The sequence below is a fragment of the Equus caballus genome, chromosome 4 (assembly GCF_041296265.1).
Source record: "Equus caballus isolate H_3958 breed thoroughbred chromosome 4, TB-T2T, whole genome shotgun sequence".
NCBI classification, from domain to species: Eukaryota; Metazoa; Chordata; class Mammalia; order Perissodactyla; family Equidae; genus Equus; species Equus caballus.
This window is the reverse complement of record NC_091687.1, coordinates 64471023-64497570: the sequence shown is the minus strand read 5'-3', so window position 1 is coordinate 64497570 and position 26548 is coordinate 64471023. Positions and strand designations below refer to the sequence as shown.

Here is a 26548-nt window from a genome sequence, read left to right as displayed (position 1 = left end):
TCCAAGAAGATCCACCCTCCCATCCATGGTAGTGCATTCACAAGATGCAAAGAATCAAGATTTCTGCCAAAAGTCAGAAAAACACATTCTCAAGGCAAAAAAATTAATGAGGGTAAACAGAGGAAACAGGAAAGAGAAAAAACAAAGACTTTCTGTGCCCCAGATTAGACCTGTCACTATTCAGTGATGGGAGAAATATCAAGAGCAGTGGCGTAGATGAGGACCTATATAATGCAATTCTTCATCCTCATGCTAAATATGGAGGGCTGAATAACTCCATTCCTCAGTTCAATTATAGCATGCAAATGCCTGAGCTGCTTGCTTTCTAAAAACAGAAGCAGGGCAAACAGACCCAACTAACACGCACATATATTTAATAGACACACATTTGTCCTTAGGAAGGATCGGAAAGCAACAGAATAAAATCGGTTTGCCTGGTCACCTCTGACAAAGGGGCTATCAATTTTCAATAGTCACTGGGCTATGGGCCCTAAAGGAGGTAAGAGTTTAAAACACAATTTGGGGCCCCTGCCTCTTCTTGTCTTCCTGGATCCTTCATCTCCATTCTCTCCAGCTTCCTAATTGACAGCCCATTTGCTGGGGTAAAACCTCTAACTCCATCCTGTCTCTCCTCCTCTCAACAGCATCTCAAGCCAGGCAATTTGGCATCAGAATCTCCTCCCAGCCCTTCTTGGAAAACATACTAGGGCAAAGGAAATAGGCCATAATTTTCTAATGGCAGGCCGTTTCTACAAGTGCTGGTCTGAAATAAAGATAGCAGCACTTCTAGTTTATAAATACGCATGGGAAAATCCACTTAAACTCCCACCCGCTTTACACCTCTTTTTGTTTGGTCTGGTGAGCAGGATCAAGGCTGCGACGGGAGGCAGCTTGGCCAGGCTGCCAGGGTGCCCCCTGCACCCAGAGTACAAACAAAAGCGACTGGATGGTATCTCCTGTCATCATTTGCTTTCACAGCTGTCTACACATAAACCAAAGGAGTGAGCATCTCGGAAAACAAAAGACGAAACACAGAATGTGAATGGGCAACTGTTTTCACTTACTCAGAGATAGCAAGAGTCTTTACTGCTGCTCTGAGTGGAAAAGTACTGCTCCACATTCACCCCAGATCTCTAAATGCCACAGAGTGGGCATGCTCTGTTTTCCTCTCACTGGCCATAGGCATAGGAAGAGGAAATGGGCCCAATTCTCCAGAATGAAGTTTACATACATATTGGTGTTTCTAGGCATCAGCGTCAAGCAAACTGCTTTCTGAGGTTCCATAAAAGCAACGGGGTCTGCATGCAGCTTATCGTGGAAAGCAAAGGAATTCGCTGTCTCATTACTTTACAACCAAAGACCATATGTGAACCATAAACTGTACCTCTCCACCTGCCCTTTTACAACAGAAGAAAGAATGCAGAGGCGTGCTTACCTTAAAGTTGTGTGTCTTCTCATAGTTGAAGTGGTTGTCGTTGTGCGTGAGGGCGGCCCTGCGGACCAGGGAGGAGATCTGTGGACAGGCAAAGAGTTTGAGAGGGGGCCAGAGAAAGCCACCTTTGACTCCCACCTTCACCCCCAAGGCCACGGCCAGCAGCTCCTGGCGCTTCCTGCCTTGCTTAGGCTTCCGAACCACGGCACACTTTTTCTCATTTTCCAGCCACAGTTCCTGGGAAAACATAGCGCCCAAACCTCAGATCTTTCTAGTTCCCCCTGCTGAGCCTGGGGAGCTCAGGGCTGTCAGGTTTTTCGAACCGCGGCAAATGTTAGGCAGCAGATTTGAGGCAGCTGCGTCCTGTCTGCAGAGGCCTCCGGCATGTGACCTGGAAGGGCTGGTTTGAGTGATGGAGGGGGCTCTGCGTCTGAATAAGGACGGGCCTGTTTTGTGCTATTTCTTAAGGCCGACGTGTGCCTGGAACAATAGCACACATTCATGTGCACAGCCACTGAAGAATCAATGGAGGAGGCAGGGGCAGGCAGCTTTATTCCTCTGTCACAGCCCTTTGCAAAGGAGAAACCTCAAATATTCGCTAGCATGTTTCTCACACACACACACACACGCACACCCCAACTAGCTCTGATGTTCAAAGCCTGAGGCTGCATCCCATTATTCTGGGGCTCTGCACCCCATCCTGGGCTGAACTCCAGCAGATTAAACCTTTAAATCCTGATGATTGTTTAATCTTATAGGGATAAAGCTTGCATCTCTTTTTAAAAAAATCTGCCCCAGCACTTGAAAGCTTAATTTTTATTCTTACATATGCATTAAATTAGAACAGTGTGACCACCAAATGGGGCATGGAAGACGAGCATAGCATTTCAGCTCTGAGTCCTACAGTCCTACAGCCAAAGTTTCAAAATAAGAGGAAGGATGTCTTGCTCCAGAATACCCCCCAGTCTCTCTTCTCCCCCCAACTACAAACAACCCCCCCAAGGCATATAGACAAGACAATATTTGTAAACTAAAGCCAAAACATCACAGTCACTTTTCTTTTAAATAAAACATCCTCAATGTTCATTCTTTAGTGCCCAAGCCTAATGTCCTCCTTGCTCTTAAAAGCATCATCTGTTTGATAGTCTCCCTTGAGACCATAGGATTTTGGTCCCAGGTCTCTCCATTAACAGAAGTGAGGAAATCATTATGTCTTGGGAGTACTGCTGATCTGTTGGGAAAGTTTAATGCAGCTAATGCCAGACAGTAAAATCAATGCGTTTACAAGCAGAAAGCAAGAAGAATGTAGCTGGCTGGACCATTATGTAGATGGACAGTCCGTGAATTCACCCTGTCCTCTACTGAGACGTGGCCCCACATTCCAGGCCCTCCAAGAAGCCTTGTGGAGACGAACAAAAGGCCAATCTTTTCCTTGTGTAATTCTTTATTCCTGGCAATTATCATGATTCCAACTTAGTTCAGAAGTGCATCCTCCCATTTTACCCTCTCGTTACCTTCAATAATAATAACAGCCAATTTTTATATTGAACTATTGAGCACAATAATTTAGGTTGTGACAGACAATATTCAGAATGTGTTAAATGCGCTCACTCATTTACTCTTCAGCTCATGTGTATGAGGAACAAGACTTTTACTCCCAATTTTTGGATGAAGAGATTGAGGCATCAAGAGGTGAAGCAATTTGCCCAAGGACACGTAGCTGGCTTAAGCGGCACAGCCAGAACTAGGACCCAAAACATCTGCGTCCAGCACCTGTGCTCCTGAACACCAGTCCTCGTGCCTAAGTAAGCTGATGTGATGCCACACCCTGCCATTGGTCCTGCCAAATGCTTTATCTGAAACATTGGCCAAGGCTGCCCCCTCCTTACCATTCTTGCCCCACAATAACGCAGACCCTTGATATCTCTCCAGTCTGCCTTACACACAGTTGCACAACCGTCTTCTTAGTCCAGTCACCACTCCACGTCTGCTCAGAAAATATCAGTGATTCTCCATGGCTTAACTGTGTCCTGGCATTGCAGATTTTTCATGAGCTTGTCTCAATCTATCCAGCTCATCTATTCCCCCACACTCCCCTCCACAAATCCTACAAAACCTCTTCCCCTACATACTCAACTTCTCACCTTGTCGCTTGCTCTGTCCTTTAGCATATTCCAGCGTCATTTCAACATGTGTCTACATTTTCACCAACATTCATCTTCTAACTCAATTGCTACCCTCTCCAAAAAGACTTCTCCAAACTCCCCATTGGAGACAAACTCTCTCCTCTGAAATCCCATAGCAGTCTTTCTACATTTTTCTTATTGCCCTGATCACTTTCTATCTTATACTAGAGTGACTTATAACAGGTCTTATATCCCTGCCACATTGAGAACTCATTGTGACACGCTCTATGTCTAATTCGTCTTTGTTTCCTCCTACAAGAGTGTCTGATAAAATTCCTTGCCATAGCAGGCACTGAATAAACAGAAGTTGCCAGAAAGTACCTCGTGGATAGGAGGTCAGAGTTGTAGAGGAAGGTATGCAAAGGTGGCTACATGGGGTAGGGTCCCTCGCCCCAGCCATGATCACCCATCGCCATGCTTAGCTTCCAAGGACCTGAACCTCTGGAGGTCTGCCTTCCTGGAGGGCTCCACCAGACTCCTTAGCCCTCCTTCCCATTGCCCAACGCTAAAGGACAACTGCCACTCACAGAGATTGAGTGAAGGCATGGCATACTTTTGAAAGGCTTCTATCCTTAGCCTAAGGGCAGAAGGACAGAGGAGGAATAAGGGTCCCTTCCCAAGCCCTCACAGCTAGCAAATCAACAGAGACCTTTTGATGGGGAGCCATTCTGTGTGAGAAGAGATTCTGTGATCTGAACTAGGCTAATTATATGGATATATGGTTTTAGAATCTGATGAAATAACTCTTTAAATGGTAAGTGGGCAGAAAGAATCTCCTTTTGCTTCTGGTATATGGGTGATTGAATACAAGGAGATTTAATATTTTCTCTTGTGTCTGTGCCTTGACTCAAACAAGTAATTTTTATTTCTATTTGTGACAGTGATTTCTTTTCGGATATTTGTTCAATAGAATTTACCCAAACACAAGACACATTCAGACATGTGAAGGAACTACACACTATTCACTTAAGACGCATCTTTACAGGGAACCAGAAGTGTTGGCATTGAGTGAGCATTATTGTGAGTAGTGTGGATGACCCCAGATCACCCTCTGAATAAAGAAAAATGATAACAAATGCCTCTTGGTAAAAACTTCCTCCTAAATCACTCCATCACACAGAGCTCTTCTCTACCCAAGCTTCTCAAGGACAACACCTTCATTTCTTTTGTATCCCCCACAATGACTCACATAAGTGCACTAGACACGGTGAACATTTAATACTTTGGCTTATAGTCTTTTTCTAACAAAAATCTCTATCTGGACCATTTTTATCTACACGTTCATTAGATGAAGCACATTTCTCTACACGCTCTGTTTAAATCTGGGATTTTCAACCTTGGAATTACTGATATTTGGAGCCAGATAATTCCTCGTTGTGGGGGCTGTCCTGTTCATGGTAGGATGTTTAGCAGCATCACTTGCCCCTACACACTAGATGCCAGAACCCCCCAATTGTGACAATCAAAAATCTCTCCAGACATTGCCAAGTATCTCCTCTGAGGCAAAACTGCACCCAGTTGAGCATACCTGATTAGATTAATAACAAATATTTACAGCATGCTTCCTATGTGCCAGCTACTAAGCACTCTGCATATATTGACTCATTCAAGATTTATAACCTTATGAGGTAGGTACTGTTACAATTATACCCACTTTAAAGACGAGGAAATGGGAACTGAGAGTTTAAGTGACTTGCCAAGGTCACACAGCTGGTAAGTGATGGAGCTAAGATTAGAACCCACACACAGCTAATTAAGTCTTTGCTTTTATTTCCCCCAAGAACAAGTTTATTTTTTTTTATTGTGGTCAAATACATATAACATAAAATTTACCATTTTAATCATTTTAAAGTGTACAATTCAGCAATTCAGTAGCATTAAGTACATTCACAATGTTCAGCAACCATTACTACTATGTAGTTCCACAACATTCCCATCACCTGAAATGGAATCCCATACCCATTAAGGAGTCACTCACTATTCCCCTCTCCCTCCAGCCCCTGGCAACTACTCATCTGGTTTCTATCTGTATGGATTTGCCTATTCCGAATATTTCCTTCAAATGGAATCATACAATACGTGGCCTTTGTGTCTGGCTTCTTTCACTTAGCATGTTTTCAAGGTTCATCCATGCTGTATCAGTACGTCATTGCTTTTTCTTGCTGAATAATAATCCAGAGAAGGGACACAGCACAATTTGTTTATCCATTCATCGGTTGATAGACATTTGGGTTGTTTTGCTTATTGTGAATAGTGCTGTAAGAACACTCTTGAACAAGTTTTTGTTTGAACACCTGTTTTCAGTCCTTTTGGGCATACACTCAATCTATGCTTTTAACCCCCCTCCAAACTGCCTCTCATCCAAATAATGTTCACATTTAAAAATATCCAGGGGTTCAATGCCAGGTTGACTCTCATCTCCACTGTTAACCTGTTAACCACTGGCAGGGCTGGTGTTTCCCTGGTCTGGTTTTGAAAGAGGAGCCTTTGTTTTGTCTGAGGCCTCTTTCAAAGCAGGTACTACTTAAGATACTCTTGGAAGTAGGTGGGGCTATAAATAAATGCTGCAATAAGCTCACCACTTCCCCTTTCCTTTTTTTATAAATAAGGGTTGGGATTCTATTTTCTAGGTCCTCTCACTGTTCTTTCTTTCTATGATTAGGATCCTGGATGCAAGAAGGAATCAGGTTACAAGAAGGCAGGGGAAGGTTGTCAGGCGAAGTCAATGAGGCAAGGATGGGTCAGTGGGCAGGCAGACACAGGAACATGAAGCCCACTGGGGTGCTTGTGTACATGTAAAGTGCCCAGGGGTAAGGGATGGTGGGAAAAAGAGGGAGGCTCTGCCCTCTGTGCTGGCTTTAATAGCCTAGCATAGTAAGCCCAGAGGGGACCACAGAAATTCATCTAACCAATGGTCCTTTCTCCACCTTGCTCAAGCAAGTCAACCTCTGGGGACCAAGACATTCTGCCTTATTAGTTCAGTTCTAGAAAAGGTAATTTACCATCAACCAGCAATTCTTCCACAGATTTCCAGTAAATTCCTGTTCTGCGTTTTAAGGAGGGTCATTGGAAATGTCATCCACAGTTCCTGGATAGTCCCTCACACTATTCCAACCCCACTCCTTGTGCCCCTGGGGTCCCTCTCACTTCTCTGTCCCTTGAGTTTGAGGCCCCCTTAGGTGCTGAAAGCCCAAGCAATACCCCTGCTATAAACACTAGCCTGCAGCTGCAGGCCTCTGCTGCCCCATGGCAGAGCATGAAGCAAAAATCAATATTACTAATGCTGGCAAGGGGTACGAGGAGCGCTCTCTAAGATGCTGCTGGTGTTTGTCTGGAGTGGCTTCTGTCTGTGAAAACAGTTGGCAGTGTAACAAATGCCTCACGTGCACTGACCCAATGATTCTATTTCTAGGATTCTCTGAAGATGGTCTTCAGACAAAGAATTACATAGATAGATAGATAGTCATCATAACAATATCAAGAAATTAGAAAAGGCTGAAATATCCAAGATAGGGGAAAGGTTAAATAAATTATGGTATAAACATATAATGGAATATGTGGACACTAACAAAGATGATTAAAATAACTTTTAATGATGAAGGGATATTCCCCTGATGTAATGCTAGATGAGAAGTAGGCTCCTGAATCCTACGTGGTATGATTTCTGGTTTTGTAAGTTGATGCACACAGAAACCATCAGAAGGCAACACACCAAAATATCTCCAACACACAAAACTGTCGGAGATAAGCAACAGCTATCTTTGGGTAAAGGAACTTTAATTGAAATTTATCTTCTTCTTTATTCTTTCCTGTTTTTTTTTTTTTTTTTGAGTTTCCTACAATGATTACGTTCTATTTCCGTTATATACAAATACAAATTTTGTGAATTACATTATAAAAACTTTGTTGGGTTTAGTGTGCATAGATAATAGATTCTTAACGTCATAGTTAACCTTTAAGCTCATCTAATTCCTCCAGCTCTTTTTACAGGTGCAGAAACCGAGGGTCATGGAAGTTCCATGATGTGCGCCCCATCACAGGGCTATCCTACAAGGAGATCTAGACCCAGATGGACTCCGAGGTCTCCTGCCTGCAACCCTCTACAGCTAGTGCATCTCACATGGGGCAAAACTCAGGACCCCTGGAAGGCTTGTTACAACCTAGACTGCTGGGCCCCGCCCCAGGGTTTCTCGCTCGGCCAGTGGGAAATGGATGATGTTGGGACCACACTTTGAGGACCCCTGTCTTGTGTTTTCCATTGAACCTGTGGGTGTCAACCTTGATGATCATTAGAATCATTGGGGAACAAACAAACAAACAAACAAACACAAACCACGCTCACACTCCACAGCAGAACAATTAAATCTGAACTTCTGCGGATGGGCCCTGGACTTTCAAGAAAATCCTCCAGGGGATTCTAATGTGCTCTGAGCCCTGAGAGCTGCTGCACTCATGGCAAGTGCTTCAATTCAGGGGGATTGTTAGAGACCACTGAAGTAGGAACGTGGTAAATGCTCGACATCCCCCCACATGTGATCACGTTTCTATTCCACCCCACCCCCACCTCCCATCATGCCACTTAAAACCTCCACAGATTCTTAAACTAAAGGCAAAAATCCATACCACGGCCTACATGCCCACCTTTCCAGCCTCACTTCCAATGCCTTTCTTCCTGTCACCTTGAGAATTTATAATCGTAACCTATTAGTCTGATTTTTAAATTATTGTGTATGGACCCCCACCAGACTGCTAGCTTTATGAGATCAGGTATTGCGTGTTCTTTCACCACAGTTAAGACCCTAGTGTCATACCTCTGGTGGGGCACGAAGTAGGTGCTTACTAAATTTTGCAGAATGAATGAATGATTGTTCGTGGCTGTAAAACATCTTGAGGTCAAAGGACCACCATAGAGGCTTATCATCATCACAATCTACTTAGCTAGGCAAATCACTCTTGTGAGTCTTGGATATAAAATCCAGGGGCTATGCCCTTGGGGGTTTCCTTCTGACCAAACTACCAGATTTCTGGTATCGCAGATGGGGTACTGGAAACAGGGGTACCCTGTGGAGTCAGGCCCTAAGGGACACAGCCAGGTTTGGGACTAGAATAATATTAAAAGTAGCATCATATATTTGTGCAGTACATTATATTTCTTTCTTCTCTGAGGAAGGTAGAGCAGGTGTCATTATTCTCATTTTACAGATAAGGAAATTGAGGTCCTAACAGGCATGTCTGGGGGAATAGAGTCAGGTCTCCTGGGGCCAGTCCGGTGGTGTAGTGGTTAAGTTCACATGCTCTGCTTCGGCAGCCCTGGGTTTGTGGGTCTGGATCCTGGGTGCAGACCTATACACCACTCATCAACTCACACTGTGGAGGCATCCCACATACAAAATAGAGGAAGATTGGCATAGATGTTATCTCAGGGCCAATCTTCCTCACCAAAAAAGAGAGAGAGAGAGAGAGAGAGAGAGAGAGAAAGGAATCAGGTCTCCTGATTTTCTTTCCATGGAAATTCCTGACATTCCAGTTGTAGCAGATCAGCAGTGGTGGTCACTAACAGCCCACAAGGACTCATTCGTCCTCTCTGTTTTTAGGGGACTTTCTAGAAACTTTTAAAACAGAGCTTTCCCCACAGTTCTTCTATTAACTTTATCTCCAGTGACTAGCATGAAGCCAACCCTAGCTTGGCACTCACGGAAGTTTTGTTGCACGAAAAATAAACATACGAGTTTTTTTGCAGTCTTTCTATTTTCCTTGCCGTCCATCAAAATGACTTCTAATTTTAAAAAGAGTCAACAGTCTCTCCTTTTTTTTCTTAGACCCTCAGTTCACTTCCCACACATACGTCTGGGGTTCTGGGGTTGGATGACGAGTCTGGGCTGGACATTGTTTCTCCAAAGCCACAAAACGTTAAATCCTGCCCGGAGACACTGGGGAAAATGCTGCAGGCATTCATTCAGCCCAGATCAGCAATGGGAAATCTGTTTTTTTCCTTTTATTTTCACTCTATGGGTCACACTTAAATACTTTTAACAGCCGGATATGGGGATACTGAGTGTATGCTTACTACTTATTATATCAGTATCTACAATACATTATACGTATGTATGAGAGAGAGAGAGCGAGCTTCCTACAGGAGACTGGGGGAGAAAGGGGCAGGAAGATTTTCACTGTGGTCTTTTCCGTGGCACCCTAGTTCTGGCTCCCTCTTCCTGTTTGCAAGTGAATAAACTAGAAATATGAAGTGAAATAAGCCCCAATTACTGAGTGATAATCAAAGGGGTGGTGTTCTTTTATCAGCACCCCTAAGCCCAGCCCGTCTGATCCTATGTACTCTGAGCACTTCCTTCCACTGCCAAGTAAATCTTCCTCGCTCTTCCTAAGAACGGCCCCGTGAGGGTTTGCTATGTTCTTTGCTTGTGGTTTGCAGTGCTGAAAGAGGAGGAAGACAAAAAGGGATATGACTAAACGGCAAACTCACTCTCATGACAGCTAAAGAAATGAGAGAGACCAGGGTGGGCCTCTGCCATCTTTCCCGCCAATGTGTTAGTTAAAGCTGAGTAAGACGGGCTTTATTTGAGTTCATCAAAACATCAGGTGTTGAAGGTTGACCTGGCCGACTCCTAAAACTCCCGGTGACCTCCAAACCTGCTGCATCTGGTCCAGGGAGGAGAGGCCTCTGTCTCTGATGGCACAACACGTCCAGCTGCAGCTGCAATTGTTCTGCAGGGACAGATGGCCATTCTCAACACGAGAGACACAAAGGGCCGAAGGACCGGTCTCGCTGCCTCGCTCACGACTCATTTCCCATCATCCAGAACAGTCAGCGCTCAGCCCAAAGTGAAAGGCCTGTGTGGTCTCTAAAGTGGACCAAACTACCTTGTTTGGAAGCAAATAAATAATCTGATGCTTCTTGGGTTGATTGATCATCCAATGTTATGATCACTGTCGTTCCTGTATCGTTTTTCCAGCTGTTTTATTGAGGCTGATGTCAACAATTTTGGCTAATTGCTGGTGCTTTTCACAGACTGCTTAGATATAGAAACAAAAGATACTCCACATTACAGAGAAAGACTTGTGAGGTTGCGTTAAGCATCTCATATATTTCAACATGTAGCTGTTGTTGTTTGATTTTTGTTTTATATCAGAGGGTAGTAATCCATTTCCTTAAGCAAGAACTTTAAAACTTAGATTTCTTAAGTGGCAGGATTATTTTCGAGGAAATGGAACATTTGTCAAACCAAGTTGCTTAAAATTGCTTTACAACACTTTAGGTAACCTTTAGTAAAACTAAGACCCAAGCTAACAATGCAAATTTTAAGGGAGAAGCAGCTATTGCAGAGTTCCCAGCTGCTATTTCCTTCTTGTGCTATTTTACTCTCTTCTCACATTCCATAGTCATCTCCTTTTCTTCGTATTTCCCTTGCTGTCATGTACCTTCCCATCTCTGCCCAAAGGACTAGGTGCCCAAAATGACTGACACAGGTCTTACTACAAAAGTCAGAGATGCACAATTTCCAGCTGGTGGCACACAACTGGATCATAGAGCCCAAGTATATTTCTCTCCTACCCCCTCCCTGCCACTGTTGCTCACTCAGTTGAGCCTTAGAAATCTCTGCCAGAGGCTATATGATTGCTGAATTAACATTTTCTTGTCACACTTCAGTGTGGCAATTTGCAGAGCAGAAAGTATCAAACAGGGCCTCAAGTTGCTTTTCTACCAGACTCCCTGGTCAGCAGCTGGAGTCAGGTGCACCTTTATTAAAAGAAAAAAATAAAACTAATCAGCTGTTTTCTGCATGCAAACTGTCCCATGCTGTAAATGACAGAGACACCTATTAAATGGTTTTTCAAAATTTTACAAAAAATATCTCAAATCTTCTACTGTGCTTTTTACAGTGAACAGTCACCCAAACAGAATAGTCCTTGACACCATTCACAACTGTGCAGCTGATACTGCCCAATATAGTTCCTGAGGATATTTATGAACTCAGTACTTCTGAAATATGGATGCTTGCATTTTCCAAATGTGAATCTAAGTTTATTCTGGTCTCCTGTGTGAGCGGTGACTAGGATTTTCAAATTCTGCAATTGGACCTCATATTCTGGCTTGGGAAGACCAGCCTTATGCCAAGTACATGGCCCTGTAGCGCCTCCCAGATGGAATGTCAGAGTATGTGTGATGATGCAGACACTTCCACCAGCCAGCACTGCTCTGGGAAGAGAGAGGGTCATGCTAACGTGAAGGATGAATATTTCAGAGAGACAGTTCAGTATGAAATGACCACATCCAATTGGACCTCAGCTCTGTTTTAACACAATAAAATCATTCTTGGACATGTTTCAAACATAGTTTTTCCCTTCCTCCCTCCCTTCTTTCCTTTCTTCCTTCCTTCCTTGCCTCCTTCAGCAAATATTTATTAAGCATCAATTATATATCAGGCACTGCTTACGGTCAATGAGAGAGAAGAGTGAACAACTGACAAAAATCTCTGCTCTCTCATATAATGTAATAAGTACACTATATATTATTCTAGAAAGTGATAAATTCTATGAAGAAAAATAAAGCAAGAATATAGGCTAGAGAGTGATGGGGAGGGAAGATGCAATTTAAAACAAGGTGGTCAGGAAAGGCCTCATTGGGAAGGTGACATTAGGGCACAGACTGGCAGGAGGTGATGGAGTGAACTGTGCTGACATCTGGAGGAAGAACATTCTAGGCAGAGGGCTCAGCAAATGCAAAGGCTTTGAGACAGGGGCAAGGCTGGCATGTTCAGGGAACGGTAAGGATCAAGAGTGGTGGAGTGGTGTGGACTAGGAGATGACGTGTGGCACCCAGGGCCTTGTGGGAGCGAGTAAGGACTTCCACTTTTACTCTGAGTGATGTGAGCAGCCACCAGAGGGCTTTGAACAGATTTGTGGTATGATCTGAATTACTTTTTAAAATCCTCGCTCTGCCTGCTGTGTTGAGAACTGCAGGAGGGCAAGGGTGGAAGCAGGGAGACCCATTGGAAGGCTACTGCCGAAATCCGGGGAAGGAGAAGACACTGGCTTCTACGCTGGTAGAAGCAGCAGGGTTGGTGAGCTGTGGTCAGACTCTGGATAGCTGACAGGTTGGACATGAAGAGCAAGAGAAAAAGAAGACTCTGGAATAACAGCACTGTTTGGGGCCTGAGTGACGAGATAGATGAAGTTTCTATTATACGAGATGAATAAGATCATGAAAGTGAGGCAAGGGTGAGGCAGAAGGTCAGGAGCTCCATTTTGGCAATATTCACATCAAGTCGGCAGTTAGACATACAAACATGGAGTTCCAGGGAGAGATGGGCGTCAGAGACACCCTCCTGGGAGTTTTCATGGGTAGAAAGATTCAGAGCAAGAGAGTGAGTAGAGAGAGAGAACAGCAGAGGCCCCAGGACTGAGCCCTGGGACACTCCAACCATCAAGAGATCAGGAAAATGAGAAGGAACTAGCTAAAGAGAAAGAGAAGGCAAGTTTGATATCCTGGAAGCCAAGTGAAATGATGACACTTTTGCCTAACGCTTCTGATAGGTCAGTTTTGTTGGAGGCTGAGAAAGAACCCAAGAATTTAGTATTGTCAAAGTGAGTGATCACTCTGACAAGAGCAGTTCCCGAGGAGTCGTGGGGGGAAAACCTGATAGCAGATGCTTTATGAGAGAATGAGAGGAGAGCAGCTGGAGCAGAGAGTACTGTAGAGCTAGTACTGCACAGAATGGAGAGCGAGGGGGAGCAGTGAAAAGGGGTGGGGAGAACGGGGATCCAGAGAGACTGTTTTTCCTTTTAAGAAAGGAAGAAGGCCACTAAGCTTTCCTTTGCCTATCATCAAACCACAGCCCATGTAGTAGAGTCTGACTCCATTTTTGGTATTTGACTGCTGACAGCTTTCAGGTCAGTCAGAAGGCCCGTATGCCTCCTCCCTTGGTGCCAGTAGGAAGTCAAAACCATGAAGCCGGTGCCGGTGCAGGCTCCCTCACCCAGCCTCAGCCCCGAACCACCACACTGTCCTAAGCCAGTTGTCCCTCCCAGCTCTCCCAAGCCATTTTCAGACCTGCTGAGGAGTCTGTCCTGCTCTCCTCAGAAAGCCTCATTATGTGAGTAATAAAACTTTCATATCCTCTCGATGGGCATATGATAACATCAACTTCAACACCAAACCAAATTTTGGGTGGGGGGTGCACTCCCCCTCTGTGAAGGGGCCACAACAGCCTATCAGAACTGGAAGCACCTTAGATCGGCCTGTGACCCTGACCTCCCACACAGGCTGGGCCTCTTCCCACTCCCCCATACTTTTTCAATGCTCAGAACCCACGGCCCATTCTCTGAACACATGATCTTCTTTTGTGAAGCCATGCCTCTGCACACATGCTCCCTACTACCTAAAAGTTAACAAATGTATTAGAATCACACCAGCAACATAATAGGAAAAAATAATCCTAGCAATGACTGAGCACATATTGTTCCAGGCACATTAACCACTTTCTCATTCAATCTGCACAACGGTCCTGTGACATAGGTATTCTTATCCCCATTTCACACATGAGGAAACGGAGGCTAAGAGAGCTCTCGCTACTCAAGCCCACACAATTAATAAGTAGGATGTGAACAGAGGATCAGCTGCTTCCATAGTTCACACTCCCAAACTTCACGTGACTCTGCCTCTACATATTCGTCCCGCAGTAGGATTGCAATATCCTGAGAAAGGATCCTGCCTTCACATTTTCTAATCTCTAACTATAAAGAGCACTCAACAAAGGTTTACCAATAAACGACTGTGCCCGGTTTGGCCCAATCTCCCCACGGTATGAAGAGCAGATGGTAAGTTAGCTGCCCAGGTTCTCACGGCCAGTTAGTCGTGGAGCCAGGACAAAAAGCCAGGTCCTAGGACTGCAGGTCTAAGCTCTTTCCACTATGCAACAACAGATCTGGTCAACGGTCGTGCTCTCCTAGGTTACACAAGTTAAACAAGCCACACACACACACACACATTAAAAAGCATAGGAAACATAGGCAGGAAATTGCCAATGTACATTGTTAAAATCATCTCAAAGAGTAATTTGGTCATATATATCAAGAATTTCAAAATATTCATATCCTTTAAGATTCTGTAATTCAATTTCTGAGAATTTAACCTAAGGAAATGATCCTAAATACAGAAAGGCATTCATAGCAGCATTATTTCTAACATTAAGAATGGAATATATTGCGCATGTCTGAACATTAGGAAATAGCTAAATAAGTAGGCCACTCACGCAACAATCAAAAGTGATGTTTGTGAAGAGTGTACAGTAACATGGCTGTAATATACATTGTGTGGAAAAGCAGGGTACAAAATTATAAATGTACTATACTTACAAATATATTTAAAAATCCCAATGCAAAAGAAATCACTGTAAGGAAATAGACCAATGTCTATATTTTCTTTATCCTTCAAGATCACTTTAATTGTACTACCTTTATAGTTGGAATGAAGGAAAAAAAGCAAAATTTTGCCACAGAGAAACAAAAGTTTTTTCCCCCAGTTTGCATCAGTTATGTTTTGTACTAAGAGGTCTTTACCTTAGAGGAAAAATTAGGGAAGTTTTGAACATTACTAGAAACTGGATAAATCTAAAGTAGTGGAATCTTCCACAGTCTGGATCTCACAGCTATAATATATTTAAAGAAACTCTCAGATGCAAAACAAGTGGTTAAATAACATTATTGGAAATGAAAACTCTTAATCCAGTAGGTATTAAGATAGGATTCACTCTCTGTGGGGCCTAAAACATGCCATTTTATGGTCTCTATTGATATAAATTAAAATCGTTCCAAAATGCAAGAGAGAACACTACTTCATGTAAAAATATGACTTAGGTTAAATCTCTGACGAGATGTTGACCTTGAGCCAACAGACACAAAAGTTTTAAAATAAAAATAGTGTTTCTATGATATATATTATTGTTTGTAAGAGTCAGGAGATAAAAGAATAAAGAATAAATATCATGTTCATATAACACAAATTTTCTCTAAATAAATTTATTTAGACCCAGAAAATTACTTCTTAATGTGTATAATATAGCTATGAGAATTTAGATTTTGTAATATTTCAGTAATGATTTGGGATAGAGGAGCCTCCATTTTAAATAACTCAAAAGTTTTCTAGTTTAATTTTTCTCACTTCAGTCTTAAAATAAATAAAATGAAATATGGCTCTGTTTTCTATCTTTATCAATAACCAAAGGTGTCAGCCATCTCCTGAAGAGTTGGTGCAAGAAGCCACTGTAATTGGCCATGTGCTATTTCAGTTGAAAATACTATGTGCTTATCAAACTCCATGGTCACAGAAGTGGCAGTTAAATTCTAAAAGTGGTGAAAGGTTTTTGTCTGCTAAGAATTCCTTATTAAGAGTAAAGACTCTGGAGGTAAGTTTTCTGGGTTCAAATTCCTGCTTCAACCCTGCCCAGCTGAGTGACCTTATGCCGAGTTCCTTAACTTCTTTGTCCTTCATTTCTTCAAATGTGAAATATGGATGATGGTAGGCACCTCACAGATGATCAAACGCGCAATTTAAGGTTGTAAGTTGTAAATTGCTCAGATCCATGCTTGGCATCATTTTATATGTATGTATGCATATATAATTTAATGGCTAAATTAACTTGAATGATTACGCAGGTGATGCTTTTAAAGTAAGGCCTAATCTTAGGAACGTGTTGACAACTGAGTTTACCTAAGACTACCTTTACTTTATGATCTGCCACAATTAAAAAACATACAGTTATCCAAATTTGATCAGAATCACCAGAGAGCTACGCATAAGCTGGAAGTACTTTAATCACAAATGGCAGTTCTTCAGAGGCACCTGGTGGAGCAAATCTGAGGTTGCACTGAAGATGTGTACGTGCTGCCAAAGCAGGCGTGTCTCCTAAAATATTTTGATGATATCAGAAGGAAAAGAAGTAAGAAGAGTGTCTTTCAGGATGTGAATTTATGAAAAACAAACAGAACAAAGGAAGAAATTAGAGCACATATTGGTCCTGGGATGAAAATATGGCTGATGGCTTTGGTCCTAGGCCCCAGTGATGTACTCAGGAAAGAGCCTTCCAGACCCTTGAGGAATGTAGTGAATAGCGGCGGCCCTGTGGACGTCTGAATGGGCTCAGAATCTTTACTTTCAACTTCCACACCTCGCACATACGACCGGGTGAGGGCAGCAGACGGAGCTCTCGCTCCTTTAACATAGAAGACTTTTTTGGAGAGTGGTGGAGCAGATGACACTTCTCTAAAATTAAACCATCAGTATTTTTCAGGAGTCACCAGCCCATCCTTGGTATATTATGAGGAACCATTTTCAAGGACGGTCACGCCAAATCCAGCCATGGTGGTTTAGACTTAGACCCACTTCCCAAAGGTTCTTAGACTAGGTTCACAGGACATGAAGCATATTTTGTGTTGACCCACTTCCATTCCATCCACTCAGGTTTCAAACTGGTGTTCCTTAAAATATCAGTTACTCTCAGTTGTTCTATGATTAAAGGAGTTTGAAAAATTCTAAATAGATTCCCTTCTTGGAGAATTACCATTCACAGTACTGTTTAAAGGAATCAGCATTTTCTAAACTTAATTGGAACCATGTGAGGCCAATGAGTATCTAGTATCACCAGTGTTTGGGAAACTAATACTTGACATTTAACCCCAGGATTGTTTGAGGATTAAAACAGATAATCCACCTAGTTTGCAGTACCCAAAACACAACAAGGGCTCAACAGAGGTTAGCTGTGATTATTATTAATAACAATTACTCTTTAAATAAGCTTAGCTAATGGTCATGCTGTATTCTGAATGATACACACATAAGAAGACTGGTATTGGTTCTGCCAACTGGCCCTGGGTGACACTGTGGGGAGTAGAGATGGTCGTTACATGTCCTTTCTCTCCCACATGGTGAGTCATTCAGGGCCAATGGATGTAGCAACAAGAGGCAAAGTAAGCTCAGGATGCCTGGCCATAGTTGATGGCTTAAAGTGCACTTCAGGACATCTGTTCGAGGTAGGAGGGCAGGAGGCAACACCTCTGGGTACTCATTCCCAGGTTGGTACACCAGCAGAACTTGGACGCAACGTGCTGGCTCTTGTGGTTCCCTCAGAGTTGCTGTGACGTCCCACTGGACAGAGCCCAGGGTGTCATCTGAATCCTAGCATTCCACATCTGACCTCTCAGCTCCCTGGTGCCGGTTAGTCTGAAGTTCCAGGATCTCTGGGCCCTGACACTAGGTCCTGACATCACACCTGTTTTCCAAAACCCCCTGATGGATAAGAAACAGTCCCTTGGCCCCAAATGACATGTTTTAAACCATGTGAAACCACAGGAAACTGCCCACTTGCCTGTTGCCCTGAGTCCTTCCAGAAAACTGTTGTATTCTGGCAGAAGCCCCAAAACCAACTGCCAAGATCCTCAGGAGAAGGAGTACATGTGTGAAGTGGGTGGAAGCTTGGGGGTGTTGCTGCTTTGGGCTCACTTCCCAGGTTGCAGGCAGTGTTTCATATGGTAGTAGGTTTTATGCATAATGCATTTGTATTTTAGTTTCTCTGCGCACACACACACACAAAAACAAACCCACATGTGAAACAATGGGTATATTTTTTCCATTAAGAGAAAAACACTGTTCCAAGTACACTATTAAAATAGGCTAAATGAGTGGGACTCTTTTTTCCTGCTTTTTCTCCCCAAGTCCCCCCAACACATAGTTGTATATTTTAGTTGTGGTCCTTCTAGTTGTGGCGATGAGTGGGAATTTATAGACACAAATGTTTTAGTGTATATGAAAATAAGGTATTTTTATGGGGTAGGACAACAAAAATACACAATTACAATTTATTATATGTGTGTATCAGACACTACTCCAGACACTTTACGTCCCCTCTCTGCCATCTAACCATCCACCCATTCATCCATCCATCGCTCCCTTCCTCCATCCACCCACACAACTAACTACCCATTCATGTATCTAGCCAGCTAGTAAGCCAGCCAACTATACATCCAACTATTCATCTTTTGATCCATTCTTTGTTTCATCCTGCTATCCTTCCATCCATTCATCCATCCACCCATCTAATCAACCAACCAACTAACCGACAAACCAATCAACCAACCAACAAACCAACATTAAGTGAACATCCCCTAAGTGTTAGGCACTATGCTAGGCTCTGGGAATCTAAGGTCAAATAAGATCCAGTCTTTGTCCTCTCTTAAGGCAGTTCACGGACTAGGAAAAGTGTTTATTGCCTAGGAAGTCTGACATGTGCAGGGCTGTCTCTTCATCACTGCTGTATTTCACACCGGAGAGTCCCTCTTTCTCTAGGTCTATTTCTTAGTCTTGACTAATCTCCACACTTGGCATGTCCTGAGAATACCAACCTTTATTGCCTGAAAAAATATTCTTCTTCTCAGTATATAACTTAAATTTTGAGTTTATATATGTATATGCCTAAAGTTCCAGCAAGCTGGGGCCGCAACTGTAAACATGGACCTCCTCAGAACACACTTCATCCCCTCTGACATCATCCTTCTTCTTTGCTCACCTTGCCAACTCCAATTCATCCTTCCAACCTCCCCTGGACCTCCCATCACTTGCTACAAGAAGCTTTCCTTTGTGTCTATCTTAGCTCAAACCATTCTTTATGTAACTGTTTTTCTTCTGACTCTGACCCTAAGTTCTACATGGTCATGTCTGTCTTGCTCATCACTATATCCCTGTCTTTAGCACACTGCCTGTCTGTGTGGCACTCAATAAATATTTCTGAAAGAACAAATAGATGAATGAGTAAACTGAAGGTAGGTTCTTGGGAAATATATGCTTGACAGGCTGCTTAAAACATATGGTTTCCCCTGCAATTTACTACTTTAGCCAACAACGGAGAGGGAGTAGTATGGTTTTAGTCACCCTACATGAACAGGATCAAATGATAATGATTTATTTTACAGCACAAAGTAGAGTAAGTTATTATCATAAAATGGATCAACACAGTGGGACGAGATCAATTACTGATTCGGGTAAGCAGCTATCTGTACAACCCTCTCATCTTATGGATGAGGAAACTGAGGCCCAGAGAAGTGGAGTAGTTTGTCCCAGGGCCCTAAGCAAGTTGGTAGCAAAGTAGCACCATGGAATGAGGCTTCTAGAATACCACCCAATCCACTTCCTTCCACTTCATCTCCCTGCCATGAGCCGCCGTTTGCTTCCTCGCATTGTCAGGGAACAATTCTGTCCAAAGAAGCCGAACCCAGAGAGGTTTTGGACTCTAAGAAACACCGATGCTCTAACAAAAAGGCCTGAAGCCAAGAGGATTTTAAAACAAATCATTGCTGACCTTGAAAAGAGATCAAATTGTGTCATTTGGAGTTACAGAACATCTCCCCAGAACTTCAGATTATTACCCGTAGACTTGAAATATGAAAGGGAGAATAACAAGAGTGTCTGACAAACTTGACATTTTCAAGAAATTCTGGTCAAAGTTAACATTTCCAGCGCTCCCCCAGGAGACACAAGGCTCAGGTACAAACCCTCAATGTGGCTGGGCCAGGCCAAAGGCCCAGCTGAATGATTTGTCCTTATATTGAAAAGAAAGGTCATAATTAAAAGAATTGTTGCTACTAATTAGCAAAAATGCATAAGGTGGGGGAGAGTAAACACATAGGAATTATATAAAGTGGCACACACGTGCTCACAAGGCTGAGAAGCTGATGACCATTTTCAACATTTACTTCCTTAAACTGGGCACCCTGATACTGAGGATGATGATAATGATAATAAAAGATTACACTCATTCAAACACCATGCTGTGTACTTTACACCCATTACTTCATTACTCCCGACAGTAGATACCGGGATAGGGAAACTGAGACTCAGGAGGATAAATAATTTGCTCAGCCCCACAGCTAATAAGGAACAGAGCTGGCTTTTGGGACCAAGATCAGTCCGGCTTGTGTGCTCATGTCTTTAACCTTTACATGATTTTTGTACTTTTCATAAAAAATTAGCTGCTTCCAAGTTTGTATACACATTTCAGTTCAACGTGGATAGGATAAGGCCCTCGGATCTTGGCTTCTTCCCACCCTCTCCCCATGACCTCTGGCCTGGTGAAACCATTCTCTGTCACATGTGAACACACTGGGACCTGTAAATCACTCTGTCTGAGGAGCATCTTGGAAGCAGGAAGTCATAGACCATAAAGATCAGATGGTTACACTTATATCACAACACAGCTTTTTGCATTAAGAATGGGCCCTTGCAAGAATCCCCTGCTGGGTTAAGGATAAAGCATAAGAAGTTACCAGCACAGGTCATGTCACATAATAGGAGCTCAATAAATATTGGCTGGATCTGAATTTTCCCCCAAACTTCTATTGTCACCAAAGAGTGGTGGGTCCCCTGGAAGAAGTGGAGCCTGTCACCAAGATCTGTTCTGAGGGTGTGTGAGGCACGGGCCCTAAGAATTACCCGGCCAAGAATGCAGCGGTTCCCAAACTTTGTTGCACATTAGAATTGCCTGGGGAAATTTAAAAATCCAGAGGTCTACTTGCCACCCCAGATCAATTAAATCACAACGTCTGGGAGCAGAAGCCAGGCAGCGACATTTTAAAAAGATGCCCACGTGATTCCAATGCACATGGGCTAAGGGAAATTTGCTTCAAAAGAACACTAAGGGTCAAGGTGCGATTGTGGCTGCTGGTTTGGAAAAGGGGTAATGGTGTCCGATTTGCCTTAGTGACAGAGAGGGAGGAGGCGGAGGGCAGATGTTGACATGTGGACGCAAATCTGATTTGCCGATTGTGTTCTATTGTGTTGATGGCTCCTGTCCCTCCACCTCCTCCCCTCTTCCTCTCGCTGCTGCCTCATCGCTGCCTGGTTTCTACTGGTAGCAGTAAAATATAAAGCCCTCTGCATGCAGGATAAATACAAGCTTCTAGAGGCTTTTCCTATGCCACTTGAGCATTTGCTGGAGGATTGTTCCTGCTTTTCTGGATATCTGTGAGCCAGGCATGCAGGGAGGGGAGTGGGGCTGAGATGGACCCCTCCTGGGCTGCGGGCTGATGTCCCTCTAGCCAACAGGTAGACACAGCTGTCCCAGCAGAGGCCCCCACCTGCTGCCATGGGCTGCTCTCTGAGGTTGGGTCAGCTCCTGGGATTGGCCGATGGATCCCAGAAACGAATTCTGTGGACCCTCTTCCACTGCAGAGTTAACCAGATGTTTTATTGTATCCCAAGGCAATGGGGGCCTCTCTGGCTGATCCACGGAGGTCTCACCTCAAGAAGAACCTGGAGGGGAGGGGAGCTGGAAAAGTCTGATCTGTGCTGGGGAGAAGGACTAGCCGGGATGACCTTGGCCTGATTCCTCCGTGGCTGCATTTCCTTTTCAATGGGAAAAGGAAAAGAAAATTCTAAATTACATGGGAAACCAGAGAAGGGGAAGTATAGTGAAAAAGAATTAGTGCCACCAGAAAAAGAAGTAAGGATAAAAACACACGAGGGAAGAAATACGACAATTTTTCCAGAAAACCTACGGCTCTTTGAAAAGATATTTGTGAATAAATTGTAAAATAATTAAAACGTGTAGACTTGAGCCTTTCAGAGCCTTCAGAAGGGGAGAATCTGACCCCTGGTCCATCACGTTCCTGGCAAGGAGCATCGCTTTGGGAGAGACCGAAGGATTCTGGAGAAAACCTGAAACTACATAAAAGAGAACAAGGAACTGGTCTCTCCTAGTTTAGCGTAACTTAATTCAAAAGCAGGGGAGAGGTTTTTGTGAAAGAATCACTGTCAAATTCAAGGCAACAGAACTCTTAACTGGTTGAATTTCACAAATGTGTGTTCTGGGCACTACATCTGTCTGTTCCTGCATTCTGATATTTCGTCACACCCTTGGATCATTACACAAAGAATTCTGCAGAGGAGAGGGGCAAAAGGGAAGACCAAAGCAAAGCGCCTTGTCTTCTTGGGGTATTCGCCAGACTGAAAGCACATCCTTTCACAGATTCATATTGAGGACAACTAAGAATTTTGATAGGGGACATTTGATAAATATTTTGATTTGATTGAAGTTTCCTGCTAATTACACATGCATTTGGGTTTTTTTTTTTTTTTTGTCTTGACTGCTGTGATCTTAGCCAAGTAAATCTGATGTATTAAGGATTCAGTTTCCTTACTTCCAAAATGAGGGCTTAGTAAGGTCCGCTTTCCATCTCCAAATGGAAAAGATTAACTCCAGGCACTAGGACTACAGATGCCCTTAAGAAGTTAAAAACTGGGGATGGGTGCCAGACAAGTATCTAGGTAATTATATAATATTGGAGCCACGAGAGAACAGAGATGGGACAGCTAACATTAGAATCCTAAGTCTATTTGTCATGTGTGCATGTGTGGGGGTGGGGGTGTGTTATACCATCAGCTCACAGTGGCATTCCCTTAGTAAACTAACTATTTAGTTGTGTAACTTGCCTCATAGTTTAGACTCAAAATAACCAATATATCCCACTACTTCTAGAATCTTCCACCATCTAAAATAAACGGAGACTTATGCTTAAATTATACAACAAATACCCCTAGTCATAGACTGTGAAAACAACCACTCATTGTATCTGCATTCCATTGGGAAAGTTTGAAAATGAGCATGAATGAAAAAAATATATCACTGCCTTTTGCGACATATGATAACAGGGGTCTGGAGTCTGAAAGATTAACAAGGTATCCATGAATATAACTTACTAAAATTGTTTAAAAAAAAAAAGGGTGGGCAATTGAAATTGTACCATTACTACCATTTGTTTGTAAACTTCAGGTGGAATAATGTGTATGATTTTAAAAATACGGGCTAATTCATAAACAGAGGCTACTGAGTCTGGCAAGCATTGCATTAGAGTAACTCCAGTACTGAGCGACAGGCCGGGTCCCCCAGCACAGCTGCACAATTCGTCAACGTCAGGGTGTCCTGCTCCCCGGCCATCCAGCTGACTTCCCACGGACGGAGTTGGGACCACGTGCCGCCATGGGTCAGGATGTCCAAGCACTTCAAAACCTGCCCCTTTCAACACTCGGTTTCTCCTGATAATTACTTCTTGTGTTTCCCTCCTGATACTCATTAAAATGCTAAATAAAGGGAGAGAGTTCTCCAAGGCGAGAGACTCACGGTTGTAACCCGGAGCTACCTCAGAGTGAAAATTAAAATCAATTATACCGCATGTGGGTATAATTATAGTAACTTAATGAGTTGGAATATAAAGTGATCGTCTTCTGGGAAACAAATATACTTTGTTACGTGAACGAGTGTGACATGTACTGCTGAGCACTTGTCAGATCGTTTCTAGAGTTCAGGTCTGAGATCCGCTCAGGTGGGGTCTGCAGGGGCATGAAGTGCTTAGACAAGGTCTTGGGTGCTGGGAATGCTGGGAACTGGCCCTTTTTAAGGAGGTGACAACCTTGTTACTACTCAGCCGCAAAGACAGAGGCAGCTATTGGCGCTGTGTGTGTGGCAGTCTCAAGGGTGTGTGTGACTTGCCGAGAGAACGCTGCACTATTATTGCTGAGGCCAGGGCAGGATGGCCAGCCTGAAGGAGGCCCAAGGTCAGCCCAGGAAGCCTCTGACAGTGGCACTGGCTGTGGTCGCTGCTTTGCTGGAGGTCTTCAAGCCAAGGGCCACGTCTCCTGTTCCTGAGGCAAACCATCACTAGTGCTAGGACTCGGTGTGACTATTCCACAGCCCAGAATAATCAAATAATGGACTATAATTGAAACTGTTCAGATGTGCCCTTAATGTGCCAAAAGTCTGTCAAGTATTCTGGAACAGGAGGTACACCAGTGTGGCTTCTGTGTGACCGTGGCCTGAATGAGTTGGGTTGGGTTATGGGTGACTCCCCTAGGATCTTCCAGTTTCCTGTGATTTTGTAGAAACAGCTCAGGCTGTGGAAAGCCCTCTACATGTGGTAGGTACATTGAACCTGAGTCTGCGCCCTCCCCTGGCTCCTCTCTTATCTGCATTGATGGAACTATGTGACCAGCTCTTCTCAAAAGTGTCCTGCAGACCACCTGAATAGAATATCACCTGGAATGCTTATAAAAACACAGATTTCTGGTCCCCACCCCCTCAGACCTATAAATCAGAATGGAGTGGGGTAGGGGAAGCAGGAACCTATATTTCAAACAAATCTGCCTTGTGATGTTTGTGCACAGTAAGGTTGAGACTTGCTCCCCTGGAGCATACACAGTCATTTGGTAACTCAGGGCATGACCACGCACAGGGAATCTTCACAGGGAGTTTGCCCTCAGACCAGATTGGTGCTTCCTCTCTCCCTCTATTCCTCACTCCCCCATCCTCTCTCTGCGGTATCTACATGGTCTAGGCCAGGCTCCTTTGGGGGAGCAGGAAACTAAAGATACTTATGGGCCTTGACTTCAAAGAGCAAATATTTGGTTTAGTTGAGGAGACAGACATCTGAACAAATAATCACAAAACACTATGATAGAAGCTGTAATAAAGGTAAGTGCAAAGTGTTCCAGGAGCACGGAAGAAGAGGGGGAGGATGGGAGGTACTCCAAGATCAAGGTCAGAAATGTCTTCAAAGAAGAAGTGACATTGAGAGGGGCTTTGAAGGAAGAGCAAGAATTTGTTAGATTGAGAAAGAAGAAAAATGAATTTAAAGTGTACAACCAGGGAGAGTCGCACGTATTTGGGGACAAGTCTGGTTTGGCCCCCAAATAGTGATTTTTATGATGGAATTTTATTATTATTGGTTTCGGCTCTACCCTGAGACCTGCAGAATGGATTCATTCTCCCTAAGATTTGTCAGCTACCCCAAAGTTTGGTCGAGATGGGAAAATGCTTGGTGGTCTTATTTTGAGCTCACGGCAGCTATTGTTGGTCTTAACGCGGGGTGAAGTGGAGGGTGGGCAGAGAAAGGCTGGGTCACCACACAGCCAGGGGAGCCCATGAAACCTGGCTCCCATGCTGGCTGGGGGTGAACCACAGCCCTCACACAAGGGGTCAGGTTATCGTCTCTTCTCTCCAGGATGAAATGCATTGTTTGGCTCCAACAGCTATCAATAACACCTGACACCCCTCCCCACCCCCTGGTCCCTGCCTCTTTTCGCCAGAGGCATGGTTTAGCTGAATGTTTTGCCCTTTAAAAAAAAATAATACTTGTAAGATGAATATCAGAAAGTGGACTAGGAACAATGGTACCCATTCAAAACCAATCCCACAGCTCCTGCAGGGGTGGGGAGAAGCACACACAGATATTAAATAGGAAGTCAGAAAAGCTGGGTTTTCATTTCAGTTTGCCACCAGCCAGCTGAGTGACTTTGGGCACGTCCTTTACCTTTCTGAGTTTCCTTAACAATGAAGGGACTCGATCATCTCTAAGGCCTCATCTCACTTTAAATTTTACCAGATTATTTTTCAGAACTGCAGCATCTGATTAGCATTATTATTATTGTTACTACTACTAATTCTGCATACTAGCAAACTGGGAATTTGTACAAGGCAATCCTGGAAGATCGTGAAGACAGTCATTATCTCGCTGCTCATTATAATGTCTTATAATTTTATAATTAAATTATAGCATATTTTAATATTTTTAGTGGTACGCTGGAATTGGCTCAAAATGTGTGCATCTCTTCCAAGCTCAGTACAGTGAAGTCCCATTGATTGCTTGAAATCAGCCATGGTAGGAGACTTTACACCAGGGAAATAGGCAAAGTTCAGGATTCCCTCCCCTTTCCTGGAGAGAAAACATTCCAATTGTTAAACATTTATCAGCACACCCCAGGTTATGATGCTTCTAACAGGATCCATAAAATTACTTTCTAGAAATAAAATAATATTTTAAGTAACTGTTTGGCTCATGATTTTAATAATTTTTTTAAAGCTGGCTGTTTAAA

General features: G+C 43.4%; 1 protein-coding gene across 2 annotated transcripts in view; it reads right to left on the bottom strand.

The window, feature by feature from the left end:
* Positions 1–26548, bottom strand: part of CHN2 (chimerin 2) — a 287377-nt gene that overhangs the window by 31189 nt on the left and 229640 nt on the right. For both annotated transcript variants that reach the window (XM_023639441.2, XM_070264752.1), the window contains exon 7: positions 1436–1513. In XM_023639441.2, coding sequence (XP_023495209.1) covers positions 1436–1513 — 78 coding nt within the window. The remainder of the gene's footprint in view (positions 1–1435; positions 1514–26548) is intronic.